At 30.4% G+C, this 19874-nt stretch overlaps 1 protein-coding gene across 1 annotated transcript in view; it reads left to right on the forward strand.

Annotated features, from left to right (window-relative positions):
* LOC135951476 (facilitated trehalose transporter Tret1) overlaps nucleotides 1-19104 on the forward strand; it is a 51570-nt gene extending 32466 nt beyond the window's left edge. Inside the window, exons 2-8 of the mRNA XM_065501132.1 lie at nucleotides 852-1084; nucleotides 8558-8688; nucleotides 9129-9321; nucleotides 9410-9563; nucleotides 9623-9837; nucleotides 18507-18773; nucleotides 18864-19104. Coding sequence (XP_065357204.1) covers nucleotides 852-1084; nucleotides 8558-8688; nucleotides 9129-9321; nucleotides 9410-9563; nucleotides 9623-9837; nucleotides 18507-18773; nucleotides 18864-19010 — 1340 coding nt within the window. The 3' untranslated portion in view covers nucleotides 19011-19104. The remainder of the gene's footprint in view (nucleotides 1-851; nucleotides 1085-8557; nucleotides 8689-9128; nucleotides 9322-9409; nucleotides 9564-9622; nucleotides 9838-18506; nucleotides 18774-18863) is intronic.
* The last annotated feature ends 770 nt before the right edge of the window (nucleotides 19105-19874 follow it).

Consider the following 19874-nt stretch of genomic DNA (forward strand, 5'->3'; position numbering starts at 1 on the left):
CTTAAATTTTAATGCTAGTGATTTGCTATATGAAGAGAATGTTGATGGGGATTTGGTACAAGGTACAGAGTATTGTGGAAATCAGCAACGACTGTCTAATGACAATTGTTCTAGTAAGTGTGAGGAATTGAGGGAAGAGGTCAGGACTAGAAGTGGCCGTGTAGTGCGACCTCCAAAAAGATATTGTGAGTAAAAAAAAATGTGTGTAACATATGTATATGTGTTTATTAGTAGTAACGAATGTCATGAGCAGGAAAAATCAAAAATAGTACAAGCATACAGAACAAGCATACGCCAATTCTTCGATGTAACTTAAATATAAAAAATGTAAGCTTCACTGATAATTGAGTTGATAAGCAAAGAACTTTGTAATTTTGAATTAATAAATTTAAAATTTAAAAATATATTAAAAAGTCTTTTTCAATAAACGTTGTCACGTTACATTCCCCCATCCCTTTTTAGTAGGTCTACATGTTGTAAAAGGAACCCATTACCCGAATAAAATCTGTTTATTTGCAGTAATTTTGCATATTTTATTTACAGTTTCAAGATTTCGTTCAATGTAAAACAAAATCTCAAATGAGTAACATTTTATCATATATTTTGATCGTTAACTTTAAAACCCAATGAAAATTCTGTATAACTATGTACATATATTACGATTTAGTTGTAATGTGAAATTTAATATTTAATACAATTTTTTTTTTCAACTGATTTTCCAAACCATAGAGAATGTTCCAAACTTGACTCAAATTTTCAGTGTTGGAACGCGTTCAATGAAATTCCACAAAAAACAACATACATACATTGAAAACAAAATTATTCTAATTAAATATTTTTATGCCGTTTAGTAAATATCATTTCGATATCGTATGGTGCATTTATTGGGTGGCCATCCGCTAGTTTTGTGGAATTGCAATCATCCGTCAGCCCTCTTCAATCTGGACCTATAACGAATACCGAAGCTGGTTTCATTGGATCAATGCTCTGTGTTGGTGGATCGCTCGGCACTATATTATTTTCTTGGTCGGCAGACAAAATTGGTAGAAAACGTTGTTTAATTTTAATAGCGTTGCCGGCAATAGTAAGTATATTTTAATTATGCTAGCTATTTTGAAAGTGCTTGAGTTTTGTCAAACTGAATTTATTTTGAAAAATTTATAAAATTTATTTTCAAAGAAAAAGATTTTTAATCCAAAAACATGAATGAAAATGTGAATAAAAAGATTTCATATAATGAAATTTGGATAAAGCACTATTAAACCGTTGTTCTTTTTCAAATATAATTTAAATTTAACGGCCGTTTTTTAGTTAATATGCAAAAATAACAAAAGCTTTGTGTTTACATTGGTAACGGTTTTGTCAAAGATTATTTACATTGTGTGTTGACATAAAAAATAATAAATTTAAAAATTCTAACAAAAATTAAAATCTCTTTAATTCTGAAAAGCAACATTTTGAAGCAAAACGTTAATAAAAATAATAAATAAAATATACAAAATAATCAGGCGAGTATCAATAAAATTTAACTTAAACAAGTAACAGAGCTATATTCGGTTGTGCCGAATCTTATATACCCTTCACCAAAGTATACCTTAATATAAATACTAAATACAAGACCTACAGTGATGAAGGTTTGTGTATTGAAAAAAAAACAACAACAAACAAATATATTTATAAATATATACGTCTTTACTCATGCAAAACACTTCATATACCAACAACTTGATAAGAAAAATAAACCAAACGCACTCAAATACATACAAATTATGTATTTATGAATTCACTTAATTGTGAATAAATTCGAAAATAATTAATCGATTTTTATATATGTATGTCGTTAAGTTGCTATTATATTAGGGTTTGTCATAAATTATGTTTTCGTTCTGCAGCAGCAGAACTATTTGGAAGTGAAAGTATAAAATTACATAAGTCACTATAACAGAGTTCATTGCATCCATCTTTAAGTGTGCTTACATTTTCCCGAACAAATATATGCGAGCAGTAATATCTAAAGATATATCACTTAGCCGAAGCAAATTCCATTATTTATGTGGAAGCAGTGATCTAAGATTGTTTTGAAGCATACAATTCAAAAACAGCTTCCATCTTTCCCCTGCAACCAATCAAAAAGTTGAATCCACTCACTCCTAAATTTCCGCTTTGTTTTGCATCTTTATTCACTAGAAAAAAGTAAAATTATAGGTATTTTATTCATATTTATTTTCTTATCCTTTCCGTTTGATGTTTGGTTTTCTCCATCAGCATCAATTGCCAGTCTTGGAGTTTTTGAAAGACATCTAAAAATACTACATATTTTAACTATTAAATGAAATTGTAAAAAAATAACTTTTTTGCGGCCTTTTGTTTAAGAAATATAAGTGTTTGTTTACATTTAATTTGCACTGACACTATGATTTTGATGTTTTTCATATAAATGCAAAGATGTTATACATTTAACGGCGTTAAGTTCAATAATCAGGTTTTTCCAAATATTTTATTTCACACATGTTTTTTATTTGTTATCTTTAAATTTACAAACAATAAATTTTAAAAATATTAATTGTAATTCCTACCAAAAAATTGAACAAACTACCAATCGTTGTACTTGTAAATAAAATCTACCACTTTTGGTCCAATTGGACCAAAGCGGCAACGCTGCTCATATGAGAACTCATTATAAACAACTCTCTCTATTTTGTTAGAGAATAAGATTTACAAAGAAACAAAATATAATTGGTGAATATACTCAATCCCAGCAGTTCGAGGAGACAGTACCGAACTAGTGATTTTACCCATCATTTAGGGTGGGAGCTAGTCACTTCAATAGTCACGTGACTAGCCATTTTAACACGGGCATGTCCTAGGCAGGGGGTCAATTGTCTCCTTTTGACCAACATTGAGTTGGTCCAAAGTAGTCAACGTATTGGATTCACATACCGGTTACATAGAGTCAGTTACCTTACTAGCTACCAAACTGGTTACTTGATAAGCTACTTAACTAGCTTTTTGTGTCGTATGCGGAAGATTATTGACCCCAAATAGTCAGTCTAAAAGACATATCCTTCTGGTGAGTTAAATAACTAATTTCTTAAGTTCAATTTAAGAGTTGTAATAAGTTATAAAACTAAAATGATATATTTAAAATACAATATGTACATTAGGCATATAACTAATTTTGGCGAAATTTTTGGCATACCACCACGTGATGGCCAATGTTGTATAAGTAACGAAAATCATTTTTTTAGATCATTTGGAATCAAAAACATCACGCACCAACACCAAATTCCAAAATAAACCAAACTTCTATTTCTCTGAAAAATTATATAAATTATTTCATTTTTTTTTGCAAGTGTGAGGGAACTTCCCTTATTTAAAAATTATATTTTAAAGTATGTCCGCAGTTACTATTAAAATAAAATATATTGTGTTTCAAAATAATTGAAAATATTTCATGAAAAACTTTATTGCGTTTGGTGAGTGAACTTTTTTAACAACCGCGAAAAAATAATACCGTGGTTTTTTTATATTTTTTAATACTCTATACGACTATGCTATGCCAATTTGCATATTTGCAAAAATTGTCAATAGTTATATCCCTTATCTACATACATATATACACTAAGGTGGACCCCCAATGTATGAAAAAATTTAAAACTCATCTGTTTCAAAAACGAAGGGCAGTTTTGTGTGAGGTTAGGATAAAAAAATTTGAGCTCGATCGGTTAAAAATTGGCGTGCCGCATGGGGGTCAAAGTTCGTGAGAACGAAATTGGTGGTAAATGGATAGAAAAAGGTGCATAACTACTCAGGAGTCACCCCTAGGTAGGTAAAATGTATGAGCAACCCCCATTATTTTCGTATCCCCAATATTTTTCTAGAACAAACATACCCCCTATCTCCAACCGTTCAGGGGGTCCCCATACAAAAAACTGAATTTTCACGAAAATTTTCCAAATTAAAAATTTATGGAATTACACAAAGTATAAATATGTTCTAAACTTCATTTCGTGATTTACTCTTCACATTTTACTAACATTAATTAAACACCCATTTCTATTGTCAAAGAACGCAAAAAAGTGAATAGACCAATTGGTTTGTTCATTGAGTTTTATTTTATTTAGCAATGTAATCATAAAATGCCCCTTTAATAATGAGCGGCTGTACCTAAGACATTTAATATTTAAAATTTTTAAAAACATTACATTTTTAATTCCATGAAAATTATTTTTGTTTTATGGCTTATATTCCACGTATTCATTTTTAAGTAATAATATAACAGGTAATATTACTAAATATTGTCAAATTTTCCAAACAACATTGAAAAACCCATTGATGTACTTTCGTGTTTTTTATTTCGACCTGTCCAGATGTTTCTCTGTTTCGCCGTTTCCAGCAGAATTGGAAAAAATCAATCAGAATGCATTCGAAACTGGAGTGAGCGATGAGATCGTTGCTTCGAAATTAATTACTGCTCCAGATGACATCATTACTTTTTGCATGGTCCAACTACAGAAAAGACAACGTCATAACGACTATAAGGAACTATTGGAACTGGTTGTTTTATTCCTTGGAGGCGATTTTGGCGAATATAAGTTTAAAGAACTCATACCTATTCACCACGCACGATGGATGTCTAAAGCAATTTATTCACTGAAAATATTTATGTTCAGAGACCAATTTAAACTGGCAAAGTCACAATTGGATGCAATTCGAGATGTCTGTGTGTTTATTGTTCGCCTGTACGTGAAAGTCTGGTATCGCTGTACTGAAGCTGTCAAAGCGCCCAATCAGGACTTCAACTTTTTGAAAGCACTTCACTCATATGCAGACTTGGATAAGAATTTGTCAAAAGTAATGGTAACAAAGTTTATCAGACATTTGTGGTATCTGGCGGAGGAGGCCATAGCTCTCGCCTACTTTGATTCAGATGTTTCGTGTGACATAACACGTAAAATGTTGGCAATTATGTGCATATATGATGGAAAAGAAATCCTTGAAGAAAAAGACAAGGAAGTTCAACTTGAAAAATATGAAGAAACTGATGAAGAAACTGGAGAAGAAACTGGAGAAGAAGATGATGATTGGGATGAAGATGATGAATTGCGGTTAATTTTGCAGAAGTAACTGAGCAATTTTTGTCGAATGACTTGAGCGCTTTCGTAACTGTAAAAACTATAAACTTTTTTCTACGCTTCAACTTGCCGCATGAATTTATACGATATCCGCCGGAAACGTGGCCACAGCGCGAAGATTATCAGCAAGCACTAAAAATTGTTGAAAAAATTCACGTAGTAAACGACACCGCTGAAAGAAGCGTGAAAATGATGGAGGACTACAATAAAATATTGTGCAGGAACGAAGAGGAAAAGCAATATTTGATTCAAGTTGTCGGTGATTATCGCAAAAAATATCCGAGTTTTGAAAAAAGAAATTTAATATAGCATAACATAATTATTCATAAATAACATCAATAAACTAATTTATTTTATTGTAATAGTAATTGTATATATTTTTTTTTTATATTGGAAAATTTTCGTGAACATTCAGTTGTTTTGTATAGGGACCCCCTGAACGGTTGGTGATAGGGGGTATGTTTGTTCTAGAAAAATATTGGGGGTACGAAAATAATTGGGGTTGCTCATACATTTTACCTACCTACGGGTGACTCCTGAGTAGTTATGCACCTTTTTCTATCCATTTACCCATAATTTCGTTCTCACGAACTTTGACCCTCGTGCGGCACGCCAATTTTTAACCGATCGAGCTCAAATTTTTTTCAGATTTTTTTTTATCCTAACCTCACACAAAACTGCCCTTCGTTTTTGGAAAATAAGGTCCACCTTAATATACACACAACTAAACTTTTGTTTTCTTTTTATTATGCTATTATATGTATATGTACATGATTTCATGAAGCACTAACAAAATACATGGGTTTTTTGCTTATATCTCGGCCATTTGTGGACCAATTTTCTCGATTTTAAATAGCAACCGAGACGGAAGAATTCCGGAGATTTTGATGTATCAATCATGTTTGTAAGTTATTTAGGGGATTTGGAAAGTTGATTTCAACACACAGACGGACAGACGGACAGAATATATGTACTTTATTGGGTCGCAAATGAAAAATGTAGAAATTACAAACGGAATGACAAACTTATATATACCCTTGCCACTCATGGTGAAGGGTATAAAAATAAACATACCATTAAAAATCTAAAAGATGCCAAAATAAAATTTGTTTATTTTTTATTTGACAAATTCAATTTTGACAAAACCTATGCACTTGTCAGCAAGAAATATTGTGTTTGTTGTCGAAACGCTCTCACCTTACTTATTACATCATGATATTGTTATTATACCCTTCAGCTTCGTGAGAAGGGTATATATAAGTTTGTCATTCCGTTTGTAATTTCTACATTTTTCATTTCCGACCCTATAAAGTATATATATTCTGGATCCTTATAGATAGCGGAGTCGATTAAGCCATGTCCGTCTGTCTGTCTGTCTGTCCGTCTGTCTGTCTGTCTGTCTGTTGAAATCAATTTTCTGAAGGCCCCAGATATCTCCGGGATCCAAATCTTCAACAATTCTGTCAGACATACTTTCGAGAATTTTGCTATTTAAAATCAGCAAAATCCGTCCATAAATAACGGAGATATGAGCAAAAATCCGAGACAACCTCTGAAAATTTCATCAAAAAACACAATGTATTGCATGCTTTGACAAAAAAACAACAAAACGTATGCTTGGGTGTGCAAGCTTTGTGTATTTGGTTTTTTTTTGTTTTTTGTTTCTTTTGGCGTTGTTGTTGTTTTTTATACAACTAAACGTTTGTTTGGTTGTGTGTTGGTTTTTTTGACAAAAAATCAACAAAACGTATGTTTTTGGATGTACATGCTTTGCGTATTTTGTTTTTTTTGTGTTTTGTTTCTTTTGGCGTTGTTGTTGTTTTTTATACAACTAAACGTTTGTTTGGTTGTGTGTTGGTTTTTTTTGACAAAAAATCAACAAATCGTATGTTTGAATGTGCATGCTTTGCGTATTTTGTTTCTTTTGGCGTTGTTGTTGTTTTTTATACAATTAAACGTATGTTTGGATGTGTGTTGGTTTCATTGCCTTGCGTATTTTGATTTTTCTTTTGGTGTTTTGTTTCGTTTGGCGTTGTTGTTGTTTTTTGTGTTCTTGATAAATTTAGGATGCTGTACGCTGAAAGTGGGCAATGTACATACATATATACTAATTATAAAAAATAATAATGCATCCACAACAAAGGTGAAGGGTATATAAGATTCGGCATAGCCGAATATAGCACTCTTACTTGTTTTAAAAATTCAAATGATAAATCAGAAATTAAACCCATATAGACCATAGCAGAACCAGCAAAATTATTAGAAAGTACGTTCTCAATTATACATTCCCTATAACGTCAAACAAAAGAAAATTAGAAAAAAACAAAACGAAATGTCTAAGACAAAAATAAATAAATTAAACAAATTTTTGTGTATTTACTTTTTTCGTGAAATATTCAATTCAAATTAAATTTTTTCCAAATAAATATGTGTTAGTTTTAATCAAAGAATAACAAAATTGCACTTCTAACATACACTTTCACAATCACATAAAATTTTTTAATTTTTTTCTACACATTTAAACCATTAAATTAACCGAAACATGCTTATTTTGCACGAATGAAAAATATATTTTTTGACATTCAATTTTTGGGTGTTGAAATTAAAACTGAAAAAACACATTTGTAAAATTTCGTATTGAAAATTAATACAAAATTCAAATAAGTTTGCAAGAAAAATCTATTTATAAAACTTTTACAGGTCAAATATAAAATAAATAATTTGAGAACTGTTCGATTTTTTAAATTTAATTGTAATCAAATTTTGTTATAATTTTTAAGGTCTCTTTTTTACAACCCTGTGTGCATAGGGTAACATAGAGACGAGACGTAATTGTCAAAAACCTAAGTCTGTTGTCAAAAACCTATCTCTTCTTCTTCTTCTTTGACACATGAAATAATGTGTCATAAAAAGTGACGCGAGACACTAAGTCTATGTTAAAACCTATCTCTGGCAACAACAAAATGCATGCTAGTCAATGTATTTTGTTGTTGTATCAGACATATGATTTGTTGTATTTTTGTTTGACGGAGTGTCTCGTCTCTATGTATAATTATCTATGCCTGTGTGTTTGAGGAGTGTGGTGAAAGTACTTTCACCACACTCCTCACGTGGTTTAATCACCAATACATATAGACAATATGTTACCAATACATTCATATAGTAAGGTTTTTTTTGACAACCGACTTAGGTTTTTTTTGACAGCGTTTCACTTGTTATTATTCTTTGGTTTTAATATAACGTGCAAAACAAAATAAATAGTGATGAGAGTAAATGCGTTATTTGACGTTGTAGGGATAAATATTGAAAACTCTCCCTAATAATTGTACCTGGTTGGTTCTACCATGCATATAGACAAGAACTTTACAAAAAAAAATTTTTGTTCAATTATTTTTAACATAAAAAATACTTTTATTTAATAGCTAGGATGGTGGATTATACCCTTGGCACAAAATCCACTTCATTTATCTATATCCAGATTTTTGGGTGGATTTGCTGGTGGTGGATCATTCGCAATTATTCCAGTCTATACAACCGAACTATCTGAAGACAGGTATGACATTGGAGAGACGAATTTCGAGAAGTGTGGGATGGATTACTGTGACAATTGATATACATACATAAAAATGCAAGCATACCATTTTAAGTCCGATCGGATAATATTTACCATTGCCGCCGAATTGGCTCTGAAGTTTGGAAGTGAACAAATATTATATTTCCTGACCCGCACTCTTCGAAATTCCAATGTAATGTAGGCAAATAATTTGCCTACATTACATTTTGTAGTTTTGCCTGCGAAAAGTCCTATGTTTTAAGATCTTTTAAGGAGAACCAGAAATCGGAATCCTTTCTGATACTTTGTGGGAATAGTTTATTAAATGAATAGATAATAAATAAGGCTGTCTAATTAAATTACACATCGGAGTTTTTGGAGGCAAGACGACGATGTACAAATATCTACATACTTCATATCATAATGTCTATTATTCACAGGGTTCGCGGTAAATTGGGTACTTTTATGGTCTTATCATGTAATATTGGAATCCTGTTTGCATTTATTTTGGGCAATTATTTCTCTTACGACCTTGTTGCATGGATCCTTTCATCGCTACCATTGACATTTTTGATAACTTTCATTTTCCTTCCAGAAAGTCCTCAATATTTAATTAATAAAAACAATATCAAGGTACATAATGGAATCAATTATTTATGACATTAATCCTCAATCATGTTAGTCTGTCATCAATTCTGAATTTATGTTACATTTTTATTAGGAAGCTGAAAAGTCATTATGCTATTTTCGCAACTGCAAATATTCTGGTAAAGAAATGCCTCAAGCGGTTAAAATCGAGTTTGAAAAACTAATGGAAAGCAATACACTGGCAAATCCTAACTCAAAAAATATTAGCATTGGCCTCAAGGACTTTGGTAAGTTTTTGTACATTATTGCATAATTATCCAATTTAAAGTTAAACAATTTTTTCCAGTTGAGCCGAAAGCTCGAAAAGCATTCATTATTGGAATCGCGTTGATGGCCATTAATCAGTTTTGTGGCTGCTTTGCAATGCTCAACTATACTGCAACGATTTTCCAAGAGTCTGGCTCAAATCTGACGCCTAATATGTCAGCGATTATAGTTGGTGCCATACAATTGCTCGGTTCATATATGTCGACATTATTGGTTGAACGTGCTGGTAGAAAGGTGATTGTTTTTCAATAAATTTATAATTTAAACTATGTATATATGTACGTATTTATAACGGAATATGTCGAAAATAAGAGCTAACCTAAAAAAAATGGTTAACACCACTGAACTCAGCGTACTCGAATTAGTTTAACCCACCGGGTACCCCGCTTGACAGTTTTTTCAACTAGCACAGTGTAATTCTTTTAATAAGTAATAAATATATAGATAGACCTTGGATTCTGAAATTTTGCAATTACACTGTCCAACAAATTGAGACTTTTTGATTGGAACAGAATAGCAACCCTATAATTCTGAAAGCGCATGTAGAGTAGATAATTTTTGTAGAATAACCTTATAGTCCAGCTGGTCTGAATTTTTTTTACAGTGGGTCAAAGTTTTAATTTTTTGAGGTAGCATTATACTAACTAAGTTAATGTCTGAAAGAATTCTTATTGTCAGAGTTATATTGTGGAATTTTATGGGGTCAAAAAGGACATTTAAGGATTAAAATATTCTACCAAATTTTTTGCCGTAAAATTTCAGTGGGGTCACCAAAGATACAAAAGTTGTAAATAAAGCACTTTTCGCTTAATTAGCATAGCATACCCCACATTTTTTAAAAATATTTTAAGGATATCTAAAAAATATATGCACACTATCCCTTAAAATTAATTTTTTTAGCTTGTTCTAAGAAGGGCAACCCGTGCCGACTTTCGATTTAGTTTTGAAATGCATTTACAAGGGGAAAAAATGCATTTTTTGTCAGTTTTTTAAAAAATTTAGCTATTAAGTAATTACTTTTGCAATTTAATTTAAAAGAATCGAAATGTGTACGTAATTGTCGTTTTTTTGAGAAATATTAAAACAAAAGTTTATTCTTACTTAAAATTGGAGTGAAATTGGAGTTTTGAAACTGCCGTTAAAAAAAATATTTTTTTTGGTTACACCTGCGAATAGGTTAACTGTATCCTATAAAGATAAAAACTCATATATAAGTAAATATGGATATATTTTAAGTAAGAATAAACTTTTGTTTTAATATTTCTCAAAATATGTTAATTTTGTTCCTACATTTCTTGTTCTAGTGGTCTGAGACACGTTAATGGCCTGGCGACTTTTTAATAACTTTAACATTTTTTAACCAATTTTTGTCTTTTATATCTCATTAGAACGACAATTACGTACACATTTCGATTCTTTTAAATTAAATTGCAAAAGTAATTACTTAATAGCAAAATTTAAAAAAAAAACTGAAAAAAATTAATTTTTTCCCCTCGTAAATGCACCTCAAAACTAAATCGAAAGTCGGCACGGGTTGCCCTTCTTAGGGTAAGTTATCTCTTTTAGTTCAAGAGATATTTAGGTTTATTTATTTATTTTTTTTATTCTGTTCGATCTTTTTTTGGTATTTTAGATATGGCGGGCAATTTTTTCTTTTACTCCGTAGCCAAGGAGTATTCGAGTTTAAGTTATTAAATTGGATTCTACAAATGCTACAGGGGCGGCGTTATATACAATTTTTAAACACGTGCTATTTTTTTGTTTCCCATCCTATTTCAAAGATTTTTATATATTTGGAAAGCGCTCGGCTAGGTCTTATAGCTTGCATGTGCTATTTATCTCTTCTAATTGAAATTTTAAAATTTGGGCCGCTATTTTAAAAGTATAGGGCGTAATTTTGGACCGAATTTTTTTTGTTAGTTAGACAACTAAATTTCAAATTATATACAAAAGATTTCAGGTCAATATCTCTTATGGATCCAAAAATAAACGATTTTCAATTTAAATATTAAAAAATAGTAGATTTTTGCATACTAAAAAATTTGTATAAATATTCTTAATGTGACTGACTCAGAACCAATTACTTGTGTTGAATAAAATATTAAGAAAATTTATACAAATATAGCATTTGTAGGATCCATTTTAATAACTTAAACTCGAATACTCCTTGGCTACGGCGACGTCAAATTTTATCCCGATCGAACCAGCCGTTTAGAAATGCCAGATTTATTTCCAAAAAATTTCAATTCTGCCCGACTGTGCAGTGTCCATTGACATTATGTCATTTCGGTAGTGTCATAATGTCCATGTGTCATAAAGTCCATGGACATAATGACACTTTTGGAGTGACATAATGTCCATGATATTTAAAATATAATTTAATTATTTATGTTTTAATTTAACTTCTATCGAATTTACCGTTGTAAATTTAAAGTAGTAATAAGACGATAGCTATGAGTTTTAGTTATTATCTGAATTTTGTGGAGTTCAGACGTCACAAATTTAAAGTTTAAAAAGGTAAAAGAGGTAAAGAAGTATAAATGGATAATGTAAAATATAAATACATATGAATTTAGGAATGAGTTTGACATAAAAAGATACCTCAATAAAAAATTAAAGAACTTTCACCCCCAAAAAAATATTTTTTAAACATTTATTTACAAGAAAGACTTTATTTAGCGAAGCCGCCTGCCGCGTTCTATGGAGAAGGAATTCCCTAAGAGCGGTCAGAGGCCGCCACGCAGAAAAACTTTATTGGCAAAGACAAGTTTTTTTGCACTCAGTAGCATGGCGAGCAACTAATTGGTTTCACAGAAAAAGGTTTTTCTTACACTAAGGGAAAAAACGTGCTAAAATCAAGATTTTACGTCCAAAATCAAAGCATTTCAATCTTAATAGTCTGTTAAATGTGAAAATTCTTAATTCAAGAATAAAATCTTATTTTTTTACGATTGCTTATTTTAAGATCGTATTTAGGATTGTGTTCTTATTTACAATCTTAAATTAAGAATACATTTTGCAAAATTTAAGAATGTAATATTAACGAAGTTCTTGATTTGAGATGGGTTTTAAGAACATAGTCTTGTTAAAAATCTTAATTTAAGATTGTATTCTTAAATTGTTAAGAATGTAATCTTAATAATTAATATTAAACAAATTGAATTAGAATGTCGAAATAAATGTATTATATTTGTATTTATATTTAATGTATTATATTTACATATTTATGTATTTAAAAAAACGCAATTATATTATAATACATACTTAAAATTATATCAACTTTGGTCTTACATATGTTCTTCCATTATTGATTGGATATAAATGAAAAGGAAGGCTAACAAAATCAGAAATTTTAATAATATAAATTTTACTAAGTAAAGAACCAACTTCATAGGATTGGGAGTGTTTATCGAACTCTTTTAAGGATTGCGTTGCAAATAACATAAACTTCTTCGTTTTGAATTAACAAAATTGATCTTTTCCTGGGTACATAATTTGAAAGTCAATTTTAATCTGAAATTTGTAAGGGAAAATAACTTAATCTGAAATTAGCAATCGAAAACAACTTTCTCACCAATTCCGGCACTCTTGAATGGCTAATTTTTGGCCACCTTCGTAGTAACTCAAGACTTCCTATTTTTGCCAAATCTTTCTGGAGCACACTGTATGTGAGTTTCCATTTATGACAAACTTCCTCCCAATCAGCGCTATCTCTGCTCAAGTATATTTCATATTTCAAGTATATCCCATTTCAGCAGTTTCTTCTTCATCCAAAAGAGATGAGCTTGTATCTAGGCTATTGTTGTTGAATGATGCAGCTTTAATAATAATTTTGTAATAAAATCTATAACGAAATTACCTTAAGTTCATTCTCAGTGGGAAAAACTTCGCAAATATCGGCCAATTATGAAAGTATATCCTTTCTTTCGGCGTTCTGCTCAGATGATATTGTCCATCAGCCAGCGTCAAGAAATCTTCACTCACAGATATACTTATAAGAACTAGTTCATCTGAGTTCTGATTTTCTATTATTAATTAAATATTTTGTTCACTTTTTTTAAACACGTCTACTTCGATCAGCGTTTTGCAATTTATAACACAACAAGCTTTCATTATTGTCAAATTTCTAAAAAATCAAGAATACAATCTAAACTTTGAGAATATGTTCTTAAATTCAAAAATGCAATCTTAAAATTAAGATTATGTTCTTGATTTTTAGAATGCGTTCTAGAAATCAAGAAATTATTTTTAAATTTGAGAACGTAAATCTTACTGACCATAATTTAAGATTAAAACTTGAAAAGTTTGCAATCTCCATTCAAGAATTTTTTTCTAAATTTAGATCGTCATATTTATCTTAGTGTATTGGCGGCCTGCAACCGCTCTTAGGGTCTTTCTCCTCCATGGAACGTGGCAGGCGGCTTCGCTACATGAAACTTTCTCATATATATGAATATATATTTAAACTGTTACTGGGATCTTGATGTGTTCCAAAAATTTTATAACTTTCAAAAGTGTCATAACCAAAGTGACATAAGCTGATAATTTGTAATAATTTGTAAAATTTTGTACTGGAAGTTACGGGATTCCGTTCGTTTACTTTAAAAAACTTGTAACGAGATAGCAAGAGAGTGTTAAAAGTGACAGTTCGTAGATAGAGAACATGATATTTTTTACTATATATTTTTTGTTCAGTAAAAAATATCAACATGAAAAATATGTAAAAAAAATGTAAAAAAATGTATTTTTACGCTCTAAATTAAAGTTACTGGATAATCTTTACTGGAGAGTAAGCGAACACACTTATAGTGTCAATGGACATTATGACACTACCGAAATGACATGGAAGTAATGTCACTTAATGGGGTGTCATAATGGCCATGGAAGTAATGTCACTTAATGGGGTGTCATAATGGCCATGGACATTAGTCAATTGACTCTGTGACATGCCACCAATTTTTTAGTTTCTTAGGTAAATGACGCACAGTGGGGGATTTGAAAAAAAAGTGGAAATAAATCTGTAACTTCTAAGCTCATTTTTTTGCAAAATTTTAATGTTTAAAATCCAATAAAAGTTTTGTTTATGAATCGTTTATATATGGGGCATTTCACGTCAAGTGAACCAACCAAGATCGGTCAAGAACTCTCTGAGTTATAGGAGGTCAAAATTTGACATTTTGGCCAAACAGGTGTTTTTTTTTATCCATATAACTTATTACCTATTGTTCTTAGCAAAATGTGTCCCAAATAGTTTAGATAGCTATTTATGCAATCTTTCGAAAAAAAAATTAAAAAAATTTAATAAAATATTTTTGATTTTTTTTTTAAATCAAAAATATTTTTGACTTTTTTATTCAAAATGGGCCCTTTTTATTTTTTTTAAGAAAGCTTAGGTCTTTTCCTAAGCGACCTATATGGTCGCTTAGTGGGATGCGAGTGGGATATCTATCAAAAAAAATATTTTGTAACTCAAGATTTAAAATTTTTGATTTTTTTTGCAAAATCAAAAACTTTGTTGACTTTTTTTAAAAAAATGGACCCATTTTTTTTTGCTCAGAAGAAAGCTTATGTGTTTTCCTTTAACACCCTTTTTGTCGCTTAGTGGGATGCGAGTGGGATATCTATAAAAAAAATGTTTTGTAACTCAAGACATACAATTTTTTACTTTTTTTTGAAAAATCAAAAACCTTTTTGACTTTTTTTTCCAAAATGGACTCTTTTTTTATTAATTTTTTTTTCTCAAAAGAAAGCTTAGGTCTTTTCCTTTAAAACCTTTTTGGTCGCTTAGTGGGATATCTATCAAAATAAATGTTTTGTAACTCAAGACAAATGTTTTTAAATTTATTTTTTTCATATTTGTGTGTAAGTGTTTCTAAAACCTTAAAAATAGAAACCACAACAACTGACCGATAATAGCCACTGGAGGGGTGCAATATGAGGCCGACCGCTATTAATTTTCCACCCCCAAAATTTGTCTGAGTTTTGTATCTTGCGGCTTTTTTAGTCAATCCTAGAGGTAGTTTTCAGCGCACGTGATTTTCATTGTTAAAATATCAGGTGCCCCAGAAACAAATTTTTGGAATCAAGTGGAAATATTTTATGGCCCTTCTCCGAAGTACCAGTTTATTTATTATTTTATGACATTTGACTTTAAGAAGTGGGTGGAGAGGTAGAAGTTGACAGTTAGGTTATTTATATGGTGGTTTATTTTTATTATTATTTGTAACATTTGGTTAAACTAGGTACTTTAGTATGTAAGCCCTTCTTGACCCTAATAAAAGATTTTAGACTCATTCATTAAAACGTACTACCTATATGATCTTAAAAAACTATTTATTGTCATTCTGAAGACATACGGAAATCAGTTTTTTAGAAACAGCGTTAAAGTTAAGACGTGTGTTATTTACATAAATACTTACAAAATTCAAAATGTCTACGACTTCTAAAAAGGCTAAGGTTGAAAATGAAATTTATTCGTCTTTTTGTTTTAATCTCTTTAACAAAATGAAGCACAGATCATCAGATATGCGAAATATTTCCGACGGCTTATTAAAAAAATTCCCTACGCTGTCAAAACGATTTAAAATTTGTGGATCATGCAGGAAAGAGCTCGGAAAGTTGAACGAATTACCGAATTTGAATAGTAATGAGCCTTGCGTTGAAGTTATTCCAGATGAAGACAAAAGTAATTCCGAGAATGAAGACAGAACTGTTGATGATGATGGTTATTCTAACTTTTCAAATTCAACGAATGAGTGTCGAAACCAATACCATAAGGATGCAGTAGAAGTTCTTGAACAAATAAAGGAGAAATACACGAGAAATACGATTTAAAACATGACACCGTTGCAGTTTATGAGTACCAGAAGATAATACTAAATTATCTAAAATCAAAGATTTATATATATATATATAAATTTTTCGAATCGGATCACAAACAAAAATTTGGCATCATTTTTAATTTTTGATATACCCGAGGTGACCCAATTTTGGGCATTGTGGCTCGGCCCCTCTTGTTGTTATACGCCCAAATTCAAAACTTTAACTTCTCCTCTATAGCCATGTGAAATTTATTTAAAATTTTTTTCAGATCCCCCACTGTGTGACGTCCGAAAAATTCATAAAATTATTTCACTTTACTAAACTAGTTCAAGTCATAAAGTTTTCAACAATACCAACTACTTATACAAAAAGCTTATATTTATTCACCAGAAGCTCCACAAACCTTGCTCCCTTTTGAAAAATTTAAAATTTTTTTTTTACATTCCATGCAAAATGTGTTTTGGAAAAAACATAAAAAATACGGCCATTTTTTTCAAGTTCCAACTTTGGATGCGTGTAATTTTTTATAGGGATGAGATAACTGTTAACATATTATTTTTGTTGTATTCAAAATTTTATTGCAAATAAAGGTGATATTTTAAAAAAAAAATTTCGAACCTTCGTAGGCCCGCCATATCTAAAAACCCAAAAAGAGATCGAGCAGAATTAAAAAAAAAATAAATAAACCTAAATATAAGAGATAACTTACATATGTATGCATTTTTAAATATAAGAGATAACTTACATATGTATGCATTTTTGGAAATATTTTTAAAAAATGTGAGACCCTTATGGCGTGAAATTTTACTAATTAAGTGTAAAGGGCTTTATTTACAACTTTTGTATCTTTGGTGACCCCATTGAAATTTTACGGCAAAAAATTTCGAAGAATATTTTAATCCTTAAATGTCCTTTTTGAAAGGACTTTTTTGATTTTCTCAAAAAACTGGCCAAATTGACCCCTAAAGAGAGGAGATAGAGGGTTAAGATCTTCCATAAAAATGATCCCCATAAAATTCCACGATATAACTCTGACAATAAGAATTCTCTCAGACATTAACTTAGTCTGCTTTACACACAGCAAGTTTACTTGAAGCAAGTCTCTTCGATTCCCTTTTAAACTTGCTCGACTGTTTACACACAGCAAGTCTGTGTTCAATTTTGTATGTCAAAACCTAATAGACGCCATAGTGAAAATGAGAAAACAAAAGAGAATTGAAGAGACTTGCCAGTACCAAAGTAAATTAATAAAGTAGACCAGACATCGGCAGAGCGTAAAATTGCATTTGCACACTAACACCACTTTGCGTTTTTTGAGTAGCGCTCTCTAGACTTCAGTGCACTGATACAAAGGTTTGTAAGAATGATTTCGTTTAATTTTTTTTGCCAATTACGTACGTGTGAAAGAAAATAAAACCAGAGAGCTCTTAAGGTGGCTCTTTGCCGACGTCTGAAGTAGACTCAGTAGAACAGCTGACTATTTTTTTTACTTTGGTCTGAACTGTCAATTCACTTGTGGTTGTTGTGGCGAAAAATACAACAAGCCCAAAAGCAAAAACAACAACAGGCAACTTTGACAGCTCAGACCTTAAACCAAAAACAAAATTGCTTGTGGTTTTTGTAAATGTTGTATTTGTTGTAGTACTGTCGCTACTTTATTAATTTACTTTGGCCAGTACAAGCATGTGTGTACCCCTCTTCTTTCTTCTTGCCTCTCTCTCCTATAAACTCTAGACTTGCGCAAGAAAACTTGCCCTGTGTAAAAGCAGACTTACAACTTTTTTTTCAGTTAGTGTAATGCTACCTTCGATCAAAAAATTATAACTTTTACCCACTGTAAAAAAAAATTCAGACCAGCTGGACTATAAGTTTAAAATGATCTACTCAACATGCCCTTTCAGAATTATAGGGTCGCTAGTCTGTTCCAAAAATGCTGTTGGACAGTGTTATTAGCTACGACTATTTTGTAAAAATCATAAACACTTAAGGAATAATGAACAATAAATTTCGGCTTCGTGGGTTTTAAATGAATAGTGTTTTTGCCCATATGTATTGTTTTGATTCTGTTAATGTATTTTTAGATTCTATTAACAATATCTGCCATTGGTACTGGTATTGGCCTATTGTGCCTGGCAACGTTCATGTATCTCAATACAATCGGATTCGATATGTCAACAGTTTCGTGGATACCAGTTGCTAGTTTTTCATTCACCATATTTATCGCTTGCTGGGGTGTTCTAACTCTACCATTTGTCGTCGTCTCTGAAGTTATGCCACCAAAAATAAGAAACGCTGGTTCCATGATCTGCATGCTAACATTGTGGATATTTTCATTCTTTTTGCTAAAAGTACGTATAGATGATGTCATTTATAATTTATGAAAACTACCCTCGTATATATAATATTTATTGTAATGTGTTTCTATTGTTTTATTGTAGTACATGACTGTTTTGTCGGAATTGTTTGGAATGTACGGTCTAATGTTCTTTTTTGCCAGCTGCTGTTTTGTTGGAGCCGTATTTATTATTCTATTTGTACCTGAAACTAAGGGAAAAAGTATTGAGAAAATATTAGCCAATTTGTAATAACAATATATTCATTCAGTATACAATAATTCAAATCCATTATAAGTTCAAAATAATACCATCTTAATAAAATGTTTTTATTTAGAAATTAAAAGTGTTAAAATTTCTGTTTTATATACATACATATATAACAACAAAAAATCCAATCAATTATTTAGATGTACTAGGTCAAGTCCGCACACTAAGTTCATCGAAAACACAACAGAAGATAAGTATGTAATTATTTTATAAATTATGTGAACTAGAAATGAATTAACAAGTAAGAATAATATATTCGGCCCTGCCGAATCTTAAATACCTTCCACCTGATGATGGTATAACAACTGAAATAATATAACAATTGTTAGTTTACGCTGAAGATATTTTATTTCAAAAATTGTATCTAATTCAGCAATTTATACACAGAAAAAACTATTTCTTAAATCGTTTCAATTCAAATATTTGTCACATATTGAACTGGTTTCAATTATTTCATAATTAAATCAAGTATTCATTTGCTCAAAATCAAAATTTTTTGATATTTTCTATTGAATTTTGAGTTTTGAATTTGATTATTTTGACAATTGAATATACAATTTTCGTTATTGGTTCAATTTCAAATACAAAAATTATTGAATAGATAATTTTCGTAATTGAAAACACATTTTTGTTATTTTTTGTTTTTTCAATTACGAAAATTGTATATTCAAATATCAAAATTGTCAAATTCAAAACTCAAAATTCAATAGAAAATATCAGAAAATTTTATTTTTAAGCACATGAATACTTGATTCAATTAAGAAATAATTGAAATAATTTTTTTCATTATTTGTAAAAAAAAATTTTCGATTGTTATTTTAAATTTTTTTATATTTAAAAAATTTG

This window comes from Calliphora vicina, chromosome 2, assembly GCF_958450345.1.
Source record: "Calliphora vicina chromosome 2, idCalVici1.1, whole genome shotgun sequence".
Classification (NCBI taxonomy): Eukaryota; Metazoa; Arthropoda; class Insecta; order Diptera; family Calliphoridae; genus Calliphora; species Calliphora vicina.